This window comes from Tyto alba, unplaced genomic scaffold (assembly GCF_018691265.1).
Source record: "Tyto alba isolate M040663 unplaced genomic scaffold, T.alba_DEE_v4.0 Super-Scaffold_41, whole genome shotgun sequence".
Classification (NCBI taxonomy): domain Eukaryota; kingdom Metazoa; phylum Chordata; class Aves; order Strigiformes; family Tytonidae; genus Tyto; species Tyto alba.
Genome location: NW_024881317.1, coordinates 11,516,556 through 11,537,164, shown reverse-complemented (window position 1 = coordinate 11,537,164; position 20,609 = coordinate 11,516,556). Strand labels below are relative to the sequence as shown.

Sequence of the window (20,609 nt, the reverse complement as noted above, 5' to 3'; positions counted from 1 at the left end):
TATCTTCCTGAAATCAGGTGGATTCAGTCAACAAGGACTGTTTCCTATCTTCCTGAAATCAGGTGGATTCAGTCAACAAGGGCTGTTTTATTTGCAGAAAGTTCTAAACATTCTTTTTACTACTTAAGCCAAAAGTTTTGTCTAATGATTATCTCACCAGAGCTCTGTCATTGTGTGTGCTGTTTCAATTGCAATGTGTCTTCTCGCTGGGCGGCGTCCTACCCATCACATATATGCACCTCTACTACCTGTACTGTTCCATTTGCTCAGTTACTGAGCCTTGTTTTGGGTGTGGATACATAACTGTTTCTCTACATTCATCTAGTATTCCAGCTACCTGGTTCCCCAAACATGAGTTAAATTATTTCCTAAATTATCATGCTTGAAATTTAATGCAATACATATTAATATTGATATGTTCTTTTGAATTACATGTGTTGAAATACATTTTGGTTGTATATGTGATTTGATTGCTTTTTGCAATGAAAATTTAAAGATATTTTAACAGAAATATATGAAGAGCAATGCTTGCATACATAAAGTACACTAAGAATTGAATCATACCAGTGTGCTAACAATACTACAAAATTTTGAAGTATTGCTACCTAAGTTTCATATAGAAAACATCTACATAAGTAATCTGCTTTCAAACAGGTTATTTTTTTTCATCTTTTGATTTCTTAAAGACAAAGAAAGTTTCAGTCTTACTTCCTAAGAACATAAGATTGTATGACGGTGGGTTGTGTATGTGCATATATGTCTCTCTCTGTTCTCTCCTTCCCCTCCCTGTAACTTGAACCTGTTGGCTGCTTTCAGACAGATTTGAGAAAGGGTCAAAGGTCTCAATGGTATGAAGTTCCTACAAGTTCCATGATAATAGCTAGATGGATAGGAATAAAAAGACCCCTTAAGTGTCCCAACCTAATAGATCACAGAGCTATTAGATAGCAGTGTATCCACATAATGGAGATTCCTTATAAATTCTGATATTTGATTATGGTAAATACCATGCAGTTTATGATTCTGATTTATAATTTACCATATGAATTGCACAAAAAGAGGGGAAATCAATTTTACTTAGTTCTTATACTCATAGGAGTAAGTGTTTCATTCTGTAGTCAAAACTCCACTGTAGCAGTTTGCATTTAGTCTGATGGAGAATATGGCACTTCAGTACATCACACAGTGAAGATGTCCTGACAGGGAAGAACAGAAAATCTTCTAAGAAGTACTCAGAATTGGCATTTGGGGAAAACTACAGGATTTGTCCTTCAATAACTATAAAAGATAAAATAGGCAGAAGAGATGTAGAGTTTGTCAGCAAGTTTAAAGATTTAATTGGGTTTGGTGAAGCTGGGATTAGGGAGAAAAAATTTCTTGCCATTTTACACATGTAGCTTGTTTGGTTGGATAAGGGATTAAATCATATCTTTCTGTGAGTATGAAGATTTAAAACAAGATAAACCAAGATTTATATTATTTAATTATAATTGAAATATCTTTCAAAGGACTTTGAAAATAGTACATTGATTTTCAGCTCTTATTATAGATCACAAGTTAAAGTGAAATACTTTAAAGAAATTGGTTTAATTTTAAAAGAAATTGTTTTAATTATGTGTAACAACATATTTTGACTATTTTTAGAGTTCAGAGTTGACTACAAAGTTATGAACTTAAGAAAAAAACAAGAAGTAGTTTTAATATTTTGAGGTGCATTTATTCTTCCCAACTGGAACAGTCCAGATTTCTGAACTTCAGGAAGTTTGAAACTTACTTTCTAAGAAGCATGCTGGATTCTCCTATGTTGTTCCTGATAGCTAACAGATAAGATGTGCTGTGCCAAATTCTCTTCTTGTGGGTATAGTCTGTTGGAATTTAGCAAACAGTATCCTTGACAAGGCATTAGAAGGAACTGAAGTCTCTCACGGTGTTGCTGAACAGAGTAATTTTCTGTAGGTAAAGCAGAAGTAAGGATGAGTAAAAACTGTTGAATATGTGTATATGTTAGGACCAGCTCACAGCAGATATCTTACACTAAATCATTTTAATCAGTAAATTGCAGAAATACTGGTAAGAAAGGGTAAGCTGTTCCTTAACCTTAAACATCATGTCCCTCAAGTGCTTCAGGCATGTTGCTATACCACGTTACAAATCTAAACATCATCTGTGCTCTGAAAGGCAGGACCTCAATTCCTGGACAGATGGAAATCTGCATTTAAACAGTAGTGTAATCCCTTGAGACTTCTGTTTCCCTAATAGATATGTGTTAGAGAAGAAGATATGTGAGGATGAGACTAAATACTGTCCTAAAACATAGATGAGTTTATACTTGGATCTTCAGTAACACTGGTCTTGTTGCCAAGGATAACTTCTCTCTACTGCATGTCTCCTGTTGCTTTTTCTGATTCTGTGGTTTTAAACTAGAATTTTACTTCTTATTCTCTAATGCTGTTGGGCCCTAATGTTCTTTCTTAACTGGAACTACATTTCTTTAAATGGATTACCTAGTTATCAGAAGCAGATGGTTTTATATAAGCCTGCAAGGCACCTTATGGCACTGAAAAATAATGGATAGAATATTACAAAAAGTGCATGAGCCCCATTAAAAAAAAAACAAACAACTTGTGAGTTAATTTTTACAGGCCAGATCTCAGTGTGTTGTGAAGCTCCTGTTCCTGTTTCAAGTTAAAATTCCATACTGAGGTGAGGTTTGCAATGTAAAAAAAGCTAGAGGAGTCTCATTTTGATGCCAAAGAGGAAACTGTGAGGAATGACATTTCCATATACCATAAATGTGAACCATATAGTCTGTATTGGGTGTTAAGGAATAAAAGTAAGTAGAGAAATATAAGTAAGTGACTGCTTTAAGGAGACAAATGAGTTTCTTTTTTCAAATGACCCAGAAGATGGTCAAGTGGTGAAAGAGGCATAGAGATACCATGAGAGTGCATTTTAGGTAGTTAGTGCATTGATAGTATTGAAGGTATCAAGGCCCATGTGAGGGCAATCTGGAGGTCAAATGACTGGTACTCAGTGAAGGCTGGAAGGAAAATGCTCTTTACTATGAGTAAAGGTTTCAAGGTCAGACCACAGCTGTGCCAGTGAGGGAAAGGAAATAATTTCTGCTTTGATTGTACTTAAATGAAGATTGGCTTATGTCCAGGAGGAACTACCCCTAAGAAAGGAAACAACAGACCTTTGAGATATGGGAAAGAATGTTTTCACTGAAAAAAATGTGAGCAGAAAAAAAAAAATAGTAGAGCATTCAGCACAAAGCTCATTGTAATGATGGTGAGGACAATTTTAGGCACCCTACAAAGCATCAAACATATGTAGTAAGTAGGAAAAAAGTATTGTGCAGAGTCAGAAAAACTATGTAAACTGAGTTGATAAAGAATGATCCAAAGGTCCAAAACTAGCTGATAAGTCAAAAAGGACAGAGAAAGAAGCAAGACCTTTGGATTTAGCCACAAGCCAATCATTAATTTTTTTAGAAGGTCAATGTGAGTAGAGTGACCTTAGCAAAATCAACTGAATCAAATAACAAGCATTTGAGCAGAACTAGCATAAACTTAGGTGTTGCTTTGTTTTTGTTTTTGGTTGTTTGGGTTTTTTTTTTTTTTTTTTTTAATTAAATAGATGACAAAAATTGGTAACTAGGAACTAAGCAGCATAAAGAAAATTCCTTTTTGAAACTAAAAAAATTATATCCTTGTATCCTTTTTGATACAAGAATAGTGTTCAAGGCAGTTATGTTACAAATTAGTCCTAACAAGCTGAGAGTTATGAAAAGGTTCTGCAGTCATATGAAATAGGATAACACACACTTGATATCATACCAACTAAAATAATTAACTTTCCTCTGAGAAGTATTTAAATTCATGAAGAGATAACTTGCACTGTCCTATTTCTCCTGGGAAGACGTAGTGTTTACCTGTGCCAAAAAGGCAAACTGCTGAATCATTAATTACCAAGTAGAATAAAACTTGCTTACTTGTGTATCTAAGGTGTGTTAAAACTGTGGCTGATTTGCTGTATTCTAAGACCACAGCTTATGTTTTAGTATATGTTACTACTAGTGATGTTTGCCTTTTTTCCTGCTATAGATATGTCTGCTGAGTTCACTAGCACTATCCATGATCTTACATATAGAAGTTAAGTATCACACGTGTTCACAGCCATGCCCCACTGGCTCTGGATAATGAGGCTGAAGGAGTCCTGAACAAGGCTGAAGAAATGCTAGGCACTGAATGGGTGATAAAGGCAGAACCAAAACCAGTAAGGTTAAAAGAAAGATGCAGATTTTTACAACTTTAATCAGAATAACTCAGGCCAAACTAATTTTTGCTCTGTCTGCTTTTTACTTTTGTAAGGCAATATCAAATGATTTAAAAGTGAACTTGTATGCAAGCTGAGAAAAAGCAGAGTAATGTGTCAGGCTTAAGGGATACATACTAAATATGGGTAGAACTGGTAGCAAACATTCTTGCTGTAGGCTGCAGTTCTGTTGAGATAGAACAGCCTGTTGAAGGTATTTCTGTTGATTTTATCATGGAGAGATTTTGCAGGGGAAAACAAGTATAGGTCTACTGGGAGGTAGGTGTTTTAGGTTTTCATTTTAAGATGACTTTTCATCATATCACAATATGCATTTTGAGAAGCCAGAATTTGAAATCAAGTGTTTGGGATATTCCTGAAACACCCCTTCAGTGATTTGAGTATTTTTAGGTGAATCACAAAATCTTTAGGTTGTCGTCTAAGAATCTGAATTCTTAACATGACTTATTGGAATTTTTGGTTAAATTAGTTTCTTTTGTCTACCGCAGGTTTAATGAAGAACGTGTATTTTTGATGAGTAAAAAGAACTGAATGATGCGTATCAGTACACTTTTTAGACAAGAATTTTACACCTGACTGGAAATCTTCGAAGCCAAATCGCTGCTAAAGAGCCGTCTGTGGAAATGAAACCCAGGTGTGTTGAAGAAAGCCGTCGGTCAGCTTTGGGGGTTGCCTCATGCAGCCGGGCGGCGCCTCCCCGGGCCCGGGCCTGGCCGCCATCGCTCCCTCATCCCGCCCCGCCACGCGCGGTTCCGTGCCGCTCCGCGCCCCCCCGCCAATGGGAGGTGCGGGGAGGGAGGTGCGGCGGGCCGCTATAAAGGCGGCGGGGCCGGGCTCGGGGCGCAGTTGCGCTGCTGGTAGGGGCGGGTGCGGAGCGGTGCGGAGCTGTCCTGGCCTGGCCTGCCAGCAGAGATGCTGCGAGTGCGGTGCTTGCGCGGGGGGAGCCGCGGAGCCGAAGCGGCGCATTACATCGGCTCGCGGGTTGGTGCCGCGCAGATCCGGCCGCCGGGCCCGGGGGGCTGGGGGTGAGGTCGTTCCCGCGGGAGGAAGCCCTGCGCGGCCCCTCCGCGCCGGCGGGTGCGCGGCTGCGGTGAGAGGGCGCGGGGCGGCTGTCGGCTGCTCTGTCTGAGGCGCTCTTACGCATCCTCCCATTTCAGCTGTCTAGAGCTCAGTGACTCCAGTCGTTGCCGTCAGTGCTCTGCTTCCATGACATCACCCTTCTAAACTGAGTGCATTTTAAAAGTCGGATTGTTCTTTAAGCATCTAGTAGGCTGTGAATAAATTAGAATGGCTGTGACAAACAGTGTGTTTCTGTTAATGCTTAAAAAAAAAAAAAAAAAAAGTACACTTTGGGATTACAGTGTAAGACACTTGTGAACTGAACCATTGCTTTTTGCCTTTTGTAAGGGAAACGTAATTTTCATTCTTACTTTTTATTTTAAGCTTGGAAGAGTCTTTAAAGGATGGGTGCAGCGATCTTTCCAGAGCACCCAGGCAGCTACAGCCTCCCAGAACACCTGTGCTGCTGATGACAACAAGGCTACTAGCCCTGTGCCTAAGGACTGTCCTGTTTGCTCATACAATGAATGGGACCCACTGGAAGAGGTCATTGTGGGAAGAGCTGAAAATGCTTGTGTCCCACCTTTTTCTGTGGAGGTTAAGGTAAACAAAAAACCCAGGCTTAAATAGGAAATAATTCAGTTTTTATATATGCAATTTGCTTATAGCTTTACAATGTGCAAGGTGTGGTGTTTACTCTTGAGGATTCTTCTTTCAAAGTAGTTGTTTACATCTGTGAAACTTTACAGCATTGTTATGTTGGTGGGTGATATGCTTTCTCCTTCCACTTTCAACTGAATTAGTTGTTTTAACAGAAGTCAGTACTAGAGAGAATCTCCAATATGTGCAATCTGCTCTGGTAATGTAGCCCTGATGCTATCAAAGTACACACTGTAGCTTTTGAGATAGTTGGTAGGACCAATGAAAGTTTAATTTGGCTTAAACCTAAATAGGGTTACCACTTGAAAAAACGTATAGTTTTCTACTTAATAGTCTGAGAAAGGTTGAATTCTGTATCTATACACTAGCAGGACCAATCTGTTTAAATAACTTTTAAATAGCTCACTGCAACTCTTATGTGCTACAGTAAGTATTGTATGGAAATACATCTCTGTTTTTCTGTGCCTAAAACTACAACAGCAACCTAAATAAATCCACATTTATTTGTTCTCTGAAATGTTGTATTTTAGAACAGGAACACTCAAACAATGGGCTTGCTCTAGATTTTTATTGTGTACTTTACCTGGACTTTGCTAAGTTGCTAAGTATGTGTTATCTTCATTCGTGGGGATGAGCCTGAACAGTACAGTACTGCCTCCAAGGCAGCACATAATCCATGACTAGCACAGCAAAATGAGCTGGCGTATTACTTCTACTGAAGAGACCTTAGTAAAATTATAAAGAATATCTTCATAAAGTTGACCAGAAGACCTCTGTTAAAAAAAGAAAGGGAATTCTTCTTATCTGATGTTGAAAGAATGGTAAAGATACTGAAAATGTTTAAAGTGGTGGAAATGGTAGTTTAGAGGAAGCTCAGGATGTACTTATGGAGAAGACTTTTCTTCCCCTAGCCCCTTTCACGTTTGTATATTTTTCTTTAGAATCTGGGCAATAGTTCTGACCAAAAGTAGCTGGAGGAATGTGAGTGAATTACTACAGCTTGGTAGTTCTAATCCCCATATAGAAGAGTAATCATTTGATTTACATTGGGACATTTGAGATGATATCTTGGCCTCACTGAGTGCAATGAAAACTTTACCACTGACTTTATTATGATTTGTATTTACTCCTTGAAAGCTAAAGCTCAGTTACCAGCCTCTGGAATCCTGTTTCAGACACTCCAAAGATATTCTAGGAGCTTCAGAAAAAAAGCGGATGAGGATTGGTGTTTCTAATATACAAGTGTATGTATGTACATTTATGTAATTAAAACTGCTATAATGAATGCACAGAAAGAGTAAGGAAAAAACCCATGTCTATCTTTTTTACACTGTAACATTAAATGGGGCAAAATTCTGTTCTCAAGTAGTGGCCAAGGGCTTGCTTTAATGTCAGAAAAAATACTCTTTCAAATGTCTAACCTGCTGAAGAATGGCATGCTATACAGCTAGCCTGGTTCTACTGCCTATCAAGCCATAACTAATCAGATGAGGTCAGAACCTCACCTTCTGTTACATGCAATATCAAAAGGTCAATGAGGAATGTCAAAGTAAAGGATTACCTCTGCAATGCAAATACCTACAATGTGGGGCTAAAGCAAGTTTTAGCTTTACTTTATGTAAAATGCCAAGTCTGAAAGATACATTGGCCGCAACCAGTAATAGTAATAGAGTGTGCCAGCCGAGATGTGGTTTCCTCTAGTTTTCTCTGCTTTTGTCTTAAATTTTGCAGTAGGAACTGCAGCAGTAACTTTACCTGGGTGTGTTGCTGGATAATCCAAACAGTAGTCCAAATCCTACCTTGCCAGTTTATAGATTCAGTTATTTTTCACATCTCTATATGTCTGAAGGGTGAGGTGTGTATGTATGTGTTGCTCCAGTGTAATACAATAACCAGAAATCCCTGTTACTGTCTCTGCAAGTAGCAACACCATGGTTGATGTGTATCACATGTCTTCTGCTAAGTATAAATGAGAGTCATTGGTTATAAAAAAATGAAGTTTAGCAAATTTGAGTTGTATAAGGAAAAATTGAGGCTTTGGACCTGAGATGCTTTAAAAAACACATCTCAAATTATAGCAGTTTGGTAAATATTTGCTTTGAGGTACTTCTAATTTGTGTTTTAAGATTGTATGCATGCTTATTTACAAAATACTTAAGTGCAGGAAGTATGGCTGCATTCAGCAATCTCATACTTTGAGACATGGTTTTGGTATACACGAGTGGTTTTGCTGTGATGTGGGAATGATGTGTATGGCATAAGAAGGAGGAAGGAATTAATTGAATCAGGAGCCCTACATATCTGATGAATATTAGTGAGCTGCCACTTTAGTGCACATCTTTTTGGGAGTTTGAAATGGGCTATGTAGGTTATGTAGAGGTAAATACTAGTGGGGAACGTGAGAAATCTTAACTAGAAGGTTAACTACTACATTAACTAGGAAGATGCCCTTTTTTGAATTAAAAAAAGGTCAAAAATATCATGGTTCAGGTGTATTCTTCTGAAGCAATTGACACTTTTTTTGTCAAACAGTTGAGCTTTATAGCTTTGTATTCTGCAATTTTTTTGTTTTTTTTCAGTATATTTTGTGAAGAATAGTGCACTTCTAGTGAAGAGGTATTATTACCACAGATCATTGTATCTTGAGTGAGAAGCTGGAGGAGGGGTGTTTACTACTGAATTAGGCAAAAAGCATTTTGATCTGAATTTTTGTTTCAATCTACTAAATTTATTAACGGTCATTACTAGCTTTAAGGTACATATCAAGAGTGTTAGCATTGATAATGTTAATTATTTTCCACAACAAATGTTTAAAATATATATCAACTATAGTGAGTAATCCTGCTGTTTCTTAAAGCCAATGTTTTCCTTAAGGCAAACTCTTAAATTTCTTTCTGAAAAGAATGATTTTTTCTTAAATGCTGCTGCAGTTTCTCAGGTACTCTCAGACAGTAGGCTATAAAGTATATTGAGGAGATTATCTACAGCTCTTTTCTGTGTCCTGACCATAGTACTTTTTGAACAGCCTGAAATGAGTTGTATGTATATGATCAAAGGGGCCTAGAATCACCTACCCTGAATTGCTATGAAATAGATATCTCATTCATATACTTTTTCCCAGTTATTCAGAAGGTAGGGAATATGAGTGGTGTTAATCCTTACTGTGTCTAACTTTTAAGATTATGCTATTGTATTAGTGCAACACAAGTGTCATTTCTCAGGTTTAAAAAAGCAATACTAGAGGACACCTGGTGAAGAGGGGAGCTGCACCACTTAGGAATTAATGATGTTCAAATACATCATGGGTTGCTCTGAAAATAACTAGCTTTACTCCTTAGGACAAATTTGCCTCCTTAGCAAAACAGGTTTCCATAGGAATGCTAGGCACTTCATGTTATCTGCATGTGACTTCTGAACAGCTGGCAAGCCTGAGATGATCAAGTTACCCACTTAAAGAAAAAGAGTAAATTCCTTCAGGAAGGATGGGAAAGAAGCTTCAGTCCTGGAGGAACAGTATGGCTGTGCTGAGACCTTTGCCTGGGCTCTCCATATAAATGTTAAGGATGTCTAAAAGGTTGACTTCTTTTCCTTCTTGCCTCTAGCATGAGGGCAAATATCCAGAAGTAGTAGAGAATAGAATGGATCACCTGGATTGTTAAAGGAGATCAGTCATGCCTTCAGATGAATGCCTTGACTGCGCGGGGCTCACTGACAGTACTAGCACAAAAGGGACATCATTGCATTGGTGTTTTCCAGAACATTGCTTTCTGGAAGGTAGTCAAGACTGCAGTGTCAGGAGATAACCTCATATTTGGAAAGGCAGGTTCTGTTGCATCCCCTCACTCTCACTCATGTTGCCTGAATGAGTTTGGTGCAGAAGGAAGGCCTGGCCACTTGCTCACCTCTTCCTGACCCCTTCTGCTGTTGTTCCAGGAGGGTTCCATATGCACTTGTTCCTCTATTATGTTAGTGTTACCAATCCAAACGAAGTACTTTTAAAGCTACACTGAACTGAAGCAGCATTACTTGTTTTGATTATATGTCTGGATTTTCTTAATCATGAGAGTTAGGACATTGTTTTGAATGAATTTTTAATTTGAGGAGACTATCACAGGATTTCAGGAGCAGAGGATTTAGGCCTGTAAATGTTGTATTTGTTTTAATCCAACTCTGACAGGTGAATTTAGTATCTCTTGCATTTTCTAGACTGCTACCGTACCTGAAGTATGGCCCCTTCTAGCCAAGAAGGCATGTTACCTGTACTTGGGATGGCTTTAAAATTCCTGATGTCACCACTGTGACAGTACCAATGTGAGGTTTTAACAAGGTGACTACAGATATATGCATTCTGGAGATGAGCTCAAGGTTGTTTTCATTTAAAAGCATGTCTGCTAGCCTTATTAAATAGCAGAGTCTATAGCATTTGCTGTGTTTAGTGTGTTTGTACAGGTCTAGCATAATAAGGACCGAATCTTTCATGGCCACTTGGCAATACTAGCCACTAAATACTAACTGAAGTATAATGTAGTCTCTTGGTTTTCATCTGTGACTTGATAAATAATGAGACTTTCTGTAGAGCTATGGCTAAAGAGGGGAAGAGACTTCTAGAAATATTTATTACATTATTCATAATAATATTTCCATCAGTAGAAACAAATAATATAAGCTACTGATCCATCTGTATCTAAAAATATGGGGAGGTGGAATATCTTGAAAATCTTATCTAAAATTCAAACTAAACTTACAAGTGGAAATGAAATGTTTACTTACTTCTCTGCATTCCAGAATGGCTTTGCCTTTTTTCTGCTGTTCCTCAGAGGACTTTTTTTCTTGGGCGTCATGTCACATGTACAGTCTGTTAGCAGTACTCAAGCTATCTGCTAGTTCAATGAGCCTGTTTAGCACATACAGCTGAAATTAACTTTGTTACTGTATGTAATCATTTGTGAAGACATCAGACATTCACAACTAGACTAACACCTGCACTTACATAAGTTTAATGACATGCACATCATAAAGCATATGAATGAAACCTTGCCAATTGTGTGTACAAATAGAATTAGTAAAGACAAAGAATAAAGACAGCAGAGTATTACCAGGACAGGAATTCTCATCCAGGAATAATTGAGTATTTATCTGAAGCATTGATGCTTCTGCCCTGTGCCCCCCCCCCCTTTTTTTTTTCCTCCCCTTTCTCCTGCCCCTTTATTTTAGAAGACTCAACAGAATATTAACAATTCTTAGGAACTCTTCAAAATATAAGGCACACTATGACATATCAGGGTCATAGCACATACAAAAGTCAGTGAAAAAAGAAGAAACTTTGAACATTAAGAATTGTCTTAGACATCTATTCCACTATACCAAAATAACTGATGCTTATTTTTTGTCACTTACCTGTCCTTCTGTTTTAGGCCAACACATATGAAAAGTATTGGGGATTTTATCAGAAATTTGGAGGGCAGAGCTTCCCCAAAGACCATTTAAAAAAAGCTATTGCTGAAATTGAAGAGATGTGCAATATTTTGAAAAGAGAAGGTATAATTGTCAAGAGGCCTGATCCAATTGACTGCTCTGTAAACTATAAAACACCTGATTTTGAGTCTACAGGTAAATGATCTTCCATTGTTGAAGGCTTTGTCTATTTAGCTCGTCTGAGACATTTTGGATGCCATCTAGTCTACCTTTTTTCTTGGAGCAGGATTATTGCCAGTGCTAGATGAGGTCAGTGATGACTTTGTAGCTATGACTTGGAAGAATCTCCGGTGATGGAGATTCTGCTACCTCACTTGCTGACCTGTTTCAGTGCTACATGGTTTTCTAATGAAAGACGCTTTCCTAATACCTAACCTGAACTTCCCACACCAGCATCTGTTGCCAGATTCCCTTGCTATTTTGTCATGGCCACTACCAAGAAGTGTTCGTCTGTCATGCTTAATGGCCATGAAAGTAGCTGTAGGCTGTTACTGTTTTGTCCCCTACTTGCCACATGAAATAAGCTGAGATCCCTTCACTTCTCCCAGGTCATATGCTGTTAGGCCCCCTTGACTGTCTTTATAGTCCTTTGTTGGATCCTAGTGTTGGTTCCATCTTAAACTATGGGGCCAAAAAGAGAAACAGTTTTCCAGGTGGGTCTTTACTAGTGTCAAGGAAATTTGAATGTCTCTCTACCTACTGACCACATTCCTCCTCGTATGGCACCATATGGCTTTGGTTATTTCCTGTGAGAGTATACTGGCTCATAAACAGCTTTGCATCAAGCATAGTCTCCAGAATCCTTTCATGTCAAATGTGTACTTAGGTTGTTCTAGTGGAACTCAAATTAATTAGGGAACAGATAATGTTAATGAAAAGTCTAATGAGACTGCTTCCTGCACTAGTTCTGTGTTCCATCAAATTCTTCTTCTGTGGTATTACTTTTTAAAAGGATGGCATATAAAGAAACGAGGTCTACTTGGAAAACTTGCTCGCCCTCATCACCATTTAAAGTTGTCTGAGTAATTTGTAAACATTTGTCTAGTTAATTTCCATTAAACAGATTGCAAAGTAGAGGCTTGTAGATTGTGGAAGGCTTTCATCTAGTTGTGAACTCATTATGAGTGAGGCTTTGTAGCAAAACTCACATGTATTCTGAATAAAAAAATGTCACTTTGAAAACGTACTGCAGAGTGTAAGGGCCTCAAATTATGCTCTGGTTTCCTGACTTTGCTAAAGATGCTTTTTGCCATTCTTTTTGATAGAAATAATGGTAAAGAAGAGGGTGACAAGTGAATAAGCTGAAAGAGCTGAGAAAAGGATATTAGTCTTATAAGTTAATGTCCTTTTTCCTTTCAGGTATGTATGCTGCCATGCCAAGAGACATCCTGTTGGTTGTGGGAAATGAAATTATTGAAGCACCTATGGCTTGGCGTGCTCGGTTCTTTGAGTACAGAGCATATAGACGAATAATCAAAGATTATTTCAATTGTGGTGCTAAGTGGACAACAGCCCCCAAACCCACAATGGCAGATGAACTCTATGATCAGGTATTGTTCTCATTTTACTTCAGAACTTCAGTTCTGGTTATGCAGAATTTTGCTGGTAGTTTCAACCTGATATCTAGGTTTCAAAAAATTGGGACACACACACACATGGCAACAGCAAAACAACTCTGGAAATTTGTGGGTTTTCTAGTGTATGCAAATATTCAGTAGCCTTTCCAGCTGTTACTGAGTGTATGAATTAGGGAATAAGAAACAGGAAGTTTTCTATTGAATTCAAGTCTGCTTTGAATTGTTTTGATTACTGGCTGTAATTTAGCTTTACTAAAGAGGATGGAATGCTAGAAAGACATCACAGATTACCTTAAAGAATTAAGATGCCCTGAGAATGACTGTATGTCCTGAGTGTTTCAGGGAAGTGGAAGAGAACAGAAGAAAATCTCATAATCCTTGTTTTGCATGATTAGTATTTTGGAAGTCACATAAAAAAATGCTCACAGTTTAGATCCTCCACTATTTACCTTTCAAATATTTAAGTGAATAATTTCTTAATTTCTTTCTTCTGTAATAATTTTGACTCAGATAATTTTGGTAGTTTCCTATAGGCCCCCAAATGCATTAGGACCTTGATAAGAGCATCTGCAATAAGTGCAGTAAAACTGGTTGAGGAATTATAACTTTCTGGGAACAGTGACATCTTATTAATGATGCAAAGAAATCTTTGTTGAACAAAATTTCCCTAGAGTTATTTGTCATTATTGGAAAATTTCTAGAGCCTGTTCTAAAGCATAGAAATTATATATCCAGTAGTTTTTGTTTGTGCTGTTATTTTACACCTCACTTGTTTTTAATTGCATTGTTTCATTCTAAAAACTATATAAATTCCTGAAGATCTACCCTGTAGTTTGAAGTACTGCTCCATTCTAAAATGTGGAAAAAGTAGGGAGTTCACTTGCCCTCCGAGCTCAAACCACAACACTTTGTTAGGAAATAGATTGCATACCAGTATTTAGTTAAATTCCACTGGCAATGAATATTTTTGACCCAGAAACCAGAATATTGTATAGACAGTGGCTCTAAAGGGCAATTAACTTCTTGGTGTATAACTATTGTCTCTTATCACCTATTCTTGAATGTACTTAAAACCTTTCACTTAAACTTGCACATTTATGCTTTCTTTTGTTATTCTAGTAACAAGTAAACCAAACCACCTCCAAGGAACATACTAGCTATTAACATAAACATATTTTCTTAATTTTAAAATACTCTTCAATAGCAAATACTTTGAAAACATTTCCTTACCGTCTCCAGCCTCATGTTGTTACTCCTGTTTTTCTATAACTAGGATTATCCAATCCGCTCTGTTGAAGACAGGCATAAACTGGCTGCTCAGGGAAAATTTGTAACTACTGAATTTGAGCCATGCTTTGATGCTGCTGACTTCATTAGAGCTGGAAGAGATATCTTTGTACAAAGAAGCCAGGTAAATAAAGGTTTCTTCCAACAGTTTCAGTGTCTCTCTTAATGATTGGTACCTGTATTTATCCTTTTAAAATTCCTGAACAGAAGTAAAATAAGAATGTTGACAATAGAAGGTGTTATTCATAGAATGTCTGATATACAGGATGAGACTCTGCTACAGATAAGGGTTTAGCTAAAGGCATCAACTTCTATTATCTTGGCTTTAAATATTTAAATAAATAAAACATTAAACAAACTAAGTTTGGATGCAGTTTATGTTCTAGCCTAGTGAAACTTTGTCCCATTTTCAGGTTACAAATTACATGGGCATTGAATGGATGAGGCGACATCTTGCACCAGACTATAAAGTGCATATAATATCCTTTAAAGATCCTAACCCTATGCACATTGATGCTACTTTTAATATCATTGGACCTGGTCTTGTGCTCTCTAACCCAGACCGTCCCTGCCATCAGGTAAGGGTATAGCAGAGGGGAAAGTGTTTTGTGTTTAAAAAGACTGAGCTGATTAGGTCCCTGCTGGATAATTGTCAATCCACAAGTTTATTTTGTGTGCATTTGAAAAATACTACACTACTGAATTTAAATAGCACTCAGACAGTTGTTCAGAAACTTAGACACATTTGCATCTTGACTCTAGAACTTTCTCAGCAGTGCAAAGACCACTGTTATCCCCAAGTTTTCTGCTACTGCTCTTTGTGCTTTCTTATTGTGAGGCTGGATGGATGTGTTGTGTGTTTCTTCCTATGTATATGGTTTAAATATGATGGAAGCTATCCATTTTGTAATAATGTAGTATCAAAACAAGTACATAGGATGTACTCATTCTCTGAACACTTCCACTACTTAAATATTTTAATTGTATCCAAGGAGAAATTTCGAGTTTTCTGCTGCTCAGATGAGTAATCCCCCTTTTAATTCATATTTTGAAAGGTAATTGCTCAGGAATTCAGCTTTGAATAACTGAACAAGAAATAATTTTTGAAGAGTAGTAAAGAGATATGGTTCAGTACGTAAAACTGGGAGGAGGTGTGCGTGAAAGAGTGCTTTTCTTTAAAATCCTGGCAGATCAGGCTGGGTATTGAGTTTTCAGAATCGGAGCTCCACCTCGTGGTAACACTTGAATAAAGAGTTCTTCCAAGTATTCAAACACTGAAATCAATTCTTCTTAGATAAATTATCTTCTTACTTTTAAATTGACTATGTAATTCTTAGGCAGAAATTATTCCCTAGGATGCCTTTATTTTGTTCCGTTTAAGTAAACTGCATATTAAGTTTCTTATGAAGCATGATGCAAACATAATTTTGTGTGGCATTTTTTGTAGTTTTGTTTTCTATAAATAGCAGTGTAATTCACACCAATGGCTCTTAGAGTCATATGGGAAGAAATAATATCAAAAATAAAATAATTTAATAATTTGTGCTGTTACTAGTATGTTTACTTCACAGGCTCCAAACTGAATGTGTTACCTTTTGTCTTTAACATATCTTAGTATACCTAACATATATAAAACCAGTAGAAAGAAATGCTAGTGGCATGCAAAATTTGAAAAGGCTTTCAGAAAGTGCTTTATGAAAACTGGGTTTGTAGATGGAACTTGAATGAGGGAGTGTACAGAGGGAAGGGGATGTCATGTGCATTCAGGTAGCCTGGGAAAATGTGGCATAAGCTGGAGAACACAATGTGATACATTAAGAACCCTGTTTAGAAACTAATTAAATTGCTCTTTCAGATTGAGCTTTTCAAGAAGGCAGGCTGGACTGTGATTCGCCCTCCTGTGCCACTCATCCCAGATGGTATATTCATTCTTTCTTTTCTAAGAATTCAAAGAGTATTCTGAAGAGTATTAATATGGGGCAATATTGTTATAGTAGAAGGTTCATTCTCATGTGTTTAGATCATCCACTGTGGATGTCTTCTAAATGGCTCTCCATGAATGTCTTAATGCTGGATGAGAAGCGTGTGATGGTGGATGCCAATGAGACATCAATTCAGAAGATGTTTGAAAATCTGGGTATGTCCTAACATATTTCAACATTAACTTAAAATTAAATTATCATGATACCAGCTATGCACATCTGGATGAATGGAGGTTTTGCTTAAAGTATTCAAAGCAGCCAGCACTGGAAAAGATGCTCAAACAATTGCATTAGCAAGTAAGAATCATTCAGTGATTTCTCTTCTGAATACTTCAGCCATATAAACATGGGCCACTTACATCTTGTGCCCCTACAGCAGGAAGCAAAAAAAGGTGTGAGTAGCAGTTATTGTTACTGCTAACATGCTTTTGAATGGGTTTTTTTAATGTAAAGCTGTCTGTTCAGTTTGGAGGCAAAATCTGTCTTGGAGAGATTGAATGCATATATTGCTGAGAGATGCAGAGCTGGCTATCCCTCACTGTCAAAATGCTTTTGGATTTTTCTAGTTTCAAACTTATTGTACTTTTAAACTGTCAAATTAAGAACACTTAACCCAGGTATTTATGCTCATTTATGGAGAGTTTCAGTCCTGTGAGATGTAATTTCATGATAGGGTGGAATTCCTTTAGAGATGTAGTGGCAGGGGAACTGTAATTGAACATAAAATCTGAAAGTCTTATGCACAGCTCACTGAAAAGACAAATAATATAGATTTAAAAATCTGAACTCATGCTGTTAATCCACCTGCTTCCCTCATGCTGGGAAGGAAAGATGCAAGTAGATCTACTTGTGGCTCATAGTTGAATAGTGGAGGGGTGGCCAGATTGCTTGCAGCCAGCTGACTATTGCTGCAGGATAAGTACATGATGATGCAAAAGATGACAGGGTAGAAAGAAGACTAGTGGGTAGACGAGAAGTCAAGGGAAGTGAGGGGTCATTGTATTGTAGAGTAAAAGATTAACACTCCTCAGTAGCAGAAGACTCCTTTAAAGGGAGAAAAATGATGGAAAGGAGAGATTGATGCAAGGGTGAAAGACAGCAACTGTGAACCTAGAAGAAGGGTTGGTGCCATGGATGTGACTGCACTTAGTGAAGCTTCTCTCAAATATGAGATGATTGCAGGTGAGAACCGTGCAATCTAATGTTTTATTCTTCTTTTAAAGACTGGCTATACAACCTTTAGTGAATCACTTAGCTTTTCAGTCTTAGGTTCTTTAAATTCTCTGCATGACCAAGGAACTGAGAATTTATAAATGTCTGAAAGTACTTTAAAAATGAGGCTACTAATGCTAATCATGATATATCTTTTACACTTGAACTTCAGTTTGTGTGAGTTCTAAATAAACCCCTGTAGTCAGTAAGTTCCTAGGACTGATATGGGTCTACTGGGAACAAAGCAGACCTAAATGATGGATTCTACTGAGCTGCTCCTGAGCTCTTGAAAGTACCAAGAAGCAAAAAGGCAAACTTCATTACAGAAAATTCTTCTGATCCTAGTCCATCTGTCAGGACTTTGTATAAACTGAGCCACAGCTGAAAGATCAGAGCTGAGAAGAAGTGGGAGGAAGCTTAACCTAGGTAGTAAGTATAACAGCCTCTTTCCGCTTTCTGAGAAAGAGGGACTCATAGCTCCATACTTTGAATGCAGCTTTTCTTGAAAGGCACTTGAAAGAGCACATTCAGTGTCTGAATCATAAATGCTCACACAGATTTATGTAAATGTGCCCTGGTCATATATTGTAGCAGAATTTCAGCTAATTCTTCACATACCACAAAAACTGATTTTTTCTTTTTATTACTGGCACATCATAACACATCAAACACCGGCTGTGCTCCAGGCATTGTATATTCCTGAGGGTATCACTGGAATAAACATGCCAGTTACGTTCCTAGTTTGTTCTCTGCCTAGAATTTGGGAAAATGAATTCTTAACAAATGAGTAGGAAATACTTTCCGTACTTGCATCTGGCCATATGATCTGATAAAGCATTATCTAATGGTCTGATCAAAGCATACCACATGAATTTTAGGTTTTAATTTTAAAGTATGCAATGTATGTTTTTTGCAGGCATTTCTACAATTAAAGTGAATATTCGCCATGCCAATTCACTGGGAGGTGGTTTCCATTGCTGGACATGTGATATCCGCCGTCGTGGTACCCTACAATCTTATTTTGACTAGTTATGAGCCAGATAGGTAGCAATGGTTCAGCTTCTAAAGTAAACATAGGAAATTAACAAATTAATTTAACTTTTGTTAAAACGACTGCATGAGCTCTAGTGCTTGATCAGTGGTATCCTCACAGTGGTCTGGTAAATGGTTTATTCTTACTTTTCACTTTCAGCAGTATTATTGACACTACTTCCATCATCAATCCAGGTTTTCTGGCTGGCTCTTTGAAAGACATCCTTCATCTATGGAGCCTTTTTGCATTGGCTTTGAATGTAAAAACTTGACAAGATAGCTAAAAGGTCTTGCTAGAATAGCTTGGCCACTAATATTGGACATCTACCTCTGTCTAGTTACTCTATCAAATAGGTAGCTTGAAATGTTAAACTTGAGTAAACTTTTCTTACTCCTTTTAATCAGCCTATTGTTCTAGTATATTTGTGTTTAGTGAAGTTAAAATAGATGCGACTGTACAGTTCTCTTATAGAACCAAGTAATTTTATGTTTTTCATATCGAGCCATACAGATATTTACAGAGAATTTCCAGTATGATCTAACTTTTAAGACATATTCACTTACTTGCCCTGTCCTTCTACGTTTTCTTCTCATGCATGTCATGCATCTGAATATTTTTTATATTGCTTTTTGTATTGCTGAAATTGTTTTTTATTTAACTTTTAAGTGTACAAGTGATAGCTAATATTTTCCTTGTACAGCTTTCACTCTGAATTGTTTACATAACTTAAAAAAAGGCACAAAACAAACCCAACAACCACCTCCCTCTAACCCTAAACCTCTGACATCTTACAACCCCTTCTTCCTCCAGCTGTAGCAGATACATCTTCCTGTATCAAACCTGCCAGGTGCTGTGAAGGAACTTGAGTATTGATTACTGAATATGTACTTTTTATGCTAATAAAGATTTTTTTTTTTTTTGCATTCTCAATTTGTTGCTCTTCTGAAAATGAGTAAGTGTAAAATGTCTGGATGGGAACACATTTGTAAAATACAGATGGAAATATAAAATACACAGGTATCCTTTTTTTTTTTTTTTTTTTTCCTCTGTAAAACTTGTAACATCTTAGGCACTGATACAGTGCAGAAAACCCTTGTGCTATATTGTTCATATTGTATGTTTCTGCTTCTGTTTTGCACAGAACTATGACTGGTGGGGGAAAGTAACACTAATAGATGTTTCTTACCAGTGTGTGGAAGAATCTAATGAGTCAGACAATGCAGTGTAACTTGACAGGAAAATATGTCAGGCATAACATACTCACATATAAGATATATGACCATATTTTACCCAGAGTTGGGTAGGACTAAACAGGTTCTATATCGACAATCCAGAATGCTTTAAGATATGTGAGACTGGAAGAGATAATGAGACAGCTCCCTGCACTTGACCACAAAGAGATGGTCCCTTTCTTCCCCTTTATAAATCAATGCTATTTAGACAATGGAAATTCATCTGAGTCTTCCTGTAACCAAACTTTGCTTTCCAGTATTGACAATGGAGCTGGAGAGCTGCTTAGAGGAGCATGCACAGCAGGTCATCTTTCCCATTGTTCTACATGCTGTAGTGCAGGAATGATGTCTGTGTGTTTGTGCTTGGCATAAAATATCACCAGGTACAGCTGAAAACATCAAAAACTCTGGCAAAATGTGGATTAGTAGCAGGATACATGCACCCCTGATATCTGCAGGATTAAGGAGACTATATTTTCATACCGTGTTATATAGGGTACCTACTTGACAAGGTACTGGTGCTTTATGTGAACGTTACAAATACACTGACTTCTTCTCAGTGTATTTTTCTGAAGAAATTGTGGTATAAGACCATCACATTTTCTTTTTTTCTCCCCCTAAATGAACATGATTGATCCTCAGTGATGAAAGTGCTGCATGTGCTATGAACTTAATATTCCCTTTCTCTGGAAAACATGCTGCAGTTTCCTCTGATGTGATCAGTCATTTCCTTTTTGTTCTTCAGAGCAATAGG

The 20,609-nt window shown here is 37.4% G+C and overlaps 1 protein-coding gene across 1 annotated transcript; it reads left to right on the top strand.

The window, feature by feature from the left end:
• Positions 1–5,250: 5,250 nt before the first annotated feature.
• On the top strand, positions 5,251–19,553 carry GATM (glycine amidinotransferase). Its single transcript, XM_042804093.1, has 9 exons — positions 5,251–5,319; positions 5,782–6,000; positions 11,472–11,667; positions 12,892–13,082; positions 14,383–14,520; positions 14,810–14,974; positions 16,252–16,315; positions 16,417–16,533; positions 18,507–19,553. The coding sequence occupies exons 1-9, from the start codon at positions 5,251–5,253 to the stop codon at positions 18,617–18,619; spliced, it is 1,272 nt and encodes a 423-aa protein (XP_042660027.1). The 3' UTR covers positions 18,620–19,553.
• The last annotated feature ends 1,056 nt before the right edge of the window (positions 19,554–20,609 follow it).

Bases quoted from the DNA above. Each gene is read 5' to 3' on its own strand.
- GATM (XM_042804093.1), top strand. From the start codon at position 5,251: ATGCTGCGAGTGCGGTGCTTGCGCGGGGGGAGCCGCGGAGCCGAAGCG. The intron at 6,001-11,471 runs GTAAACAAAAAA...CTTCTGTTTTAG, and splicing joins CTTTTTCTGTGGAGGTTAAG to GCCAACACATATGAAAAGTA. The intron at 16,316-16,416 runs GTATATTCATTC...TCATGTGTTTAG, and splicing joins TGTGCCACTCATCCCAGATG to ATCATCCACTGTGGATGTCT.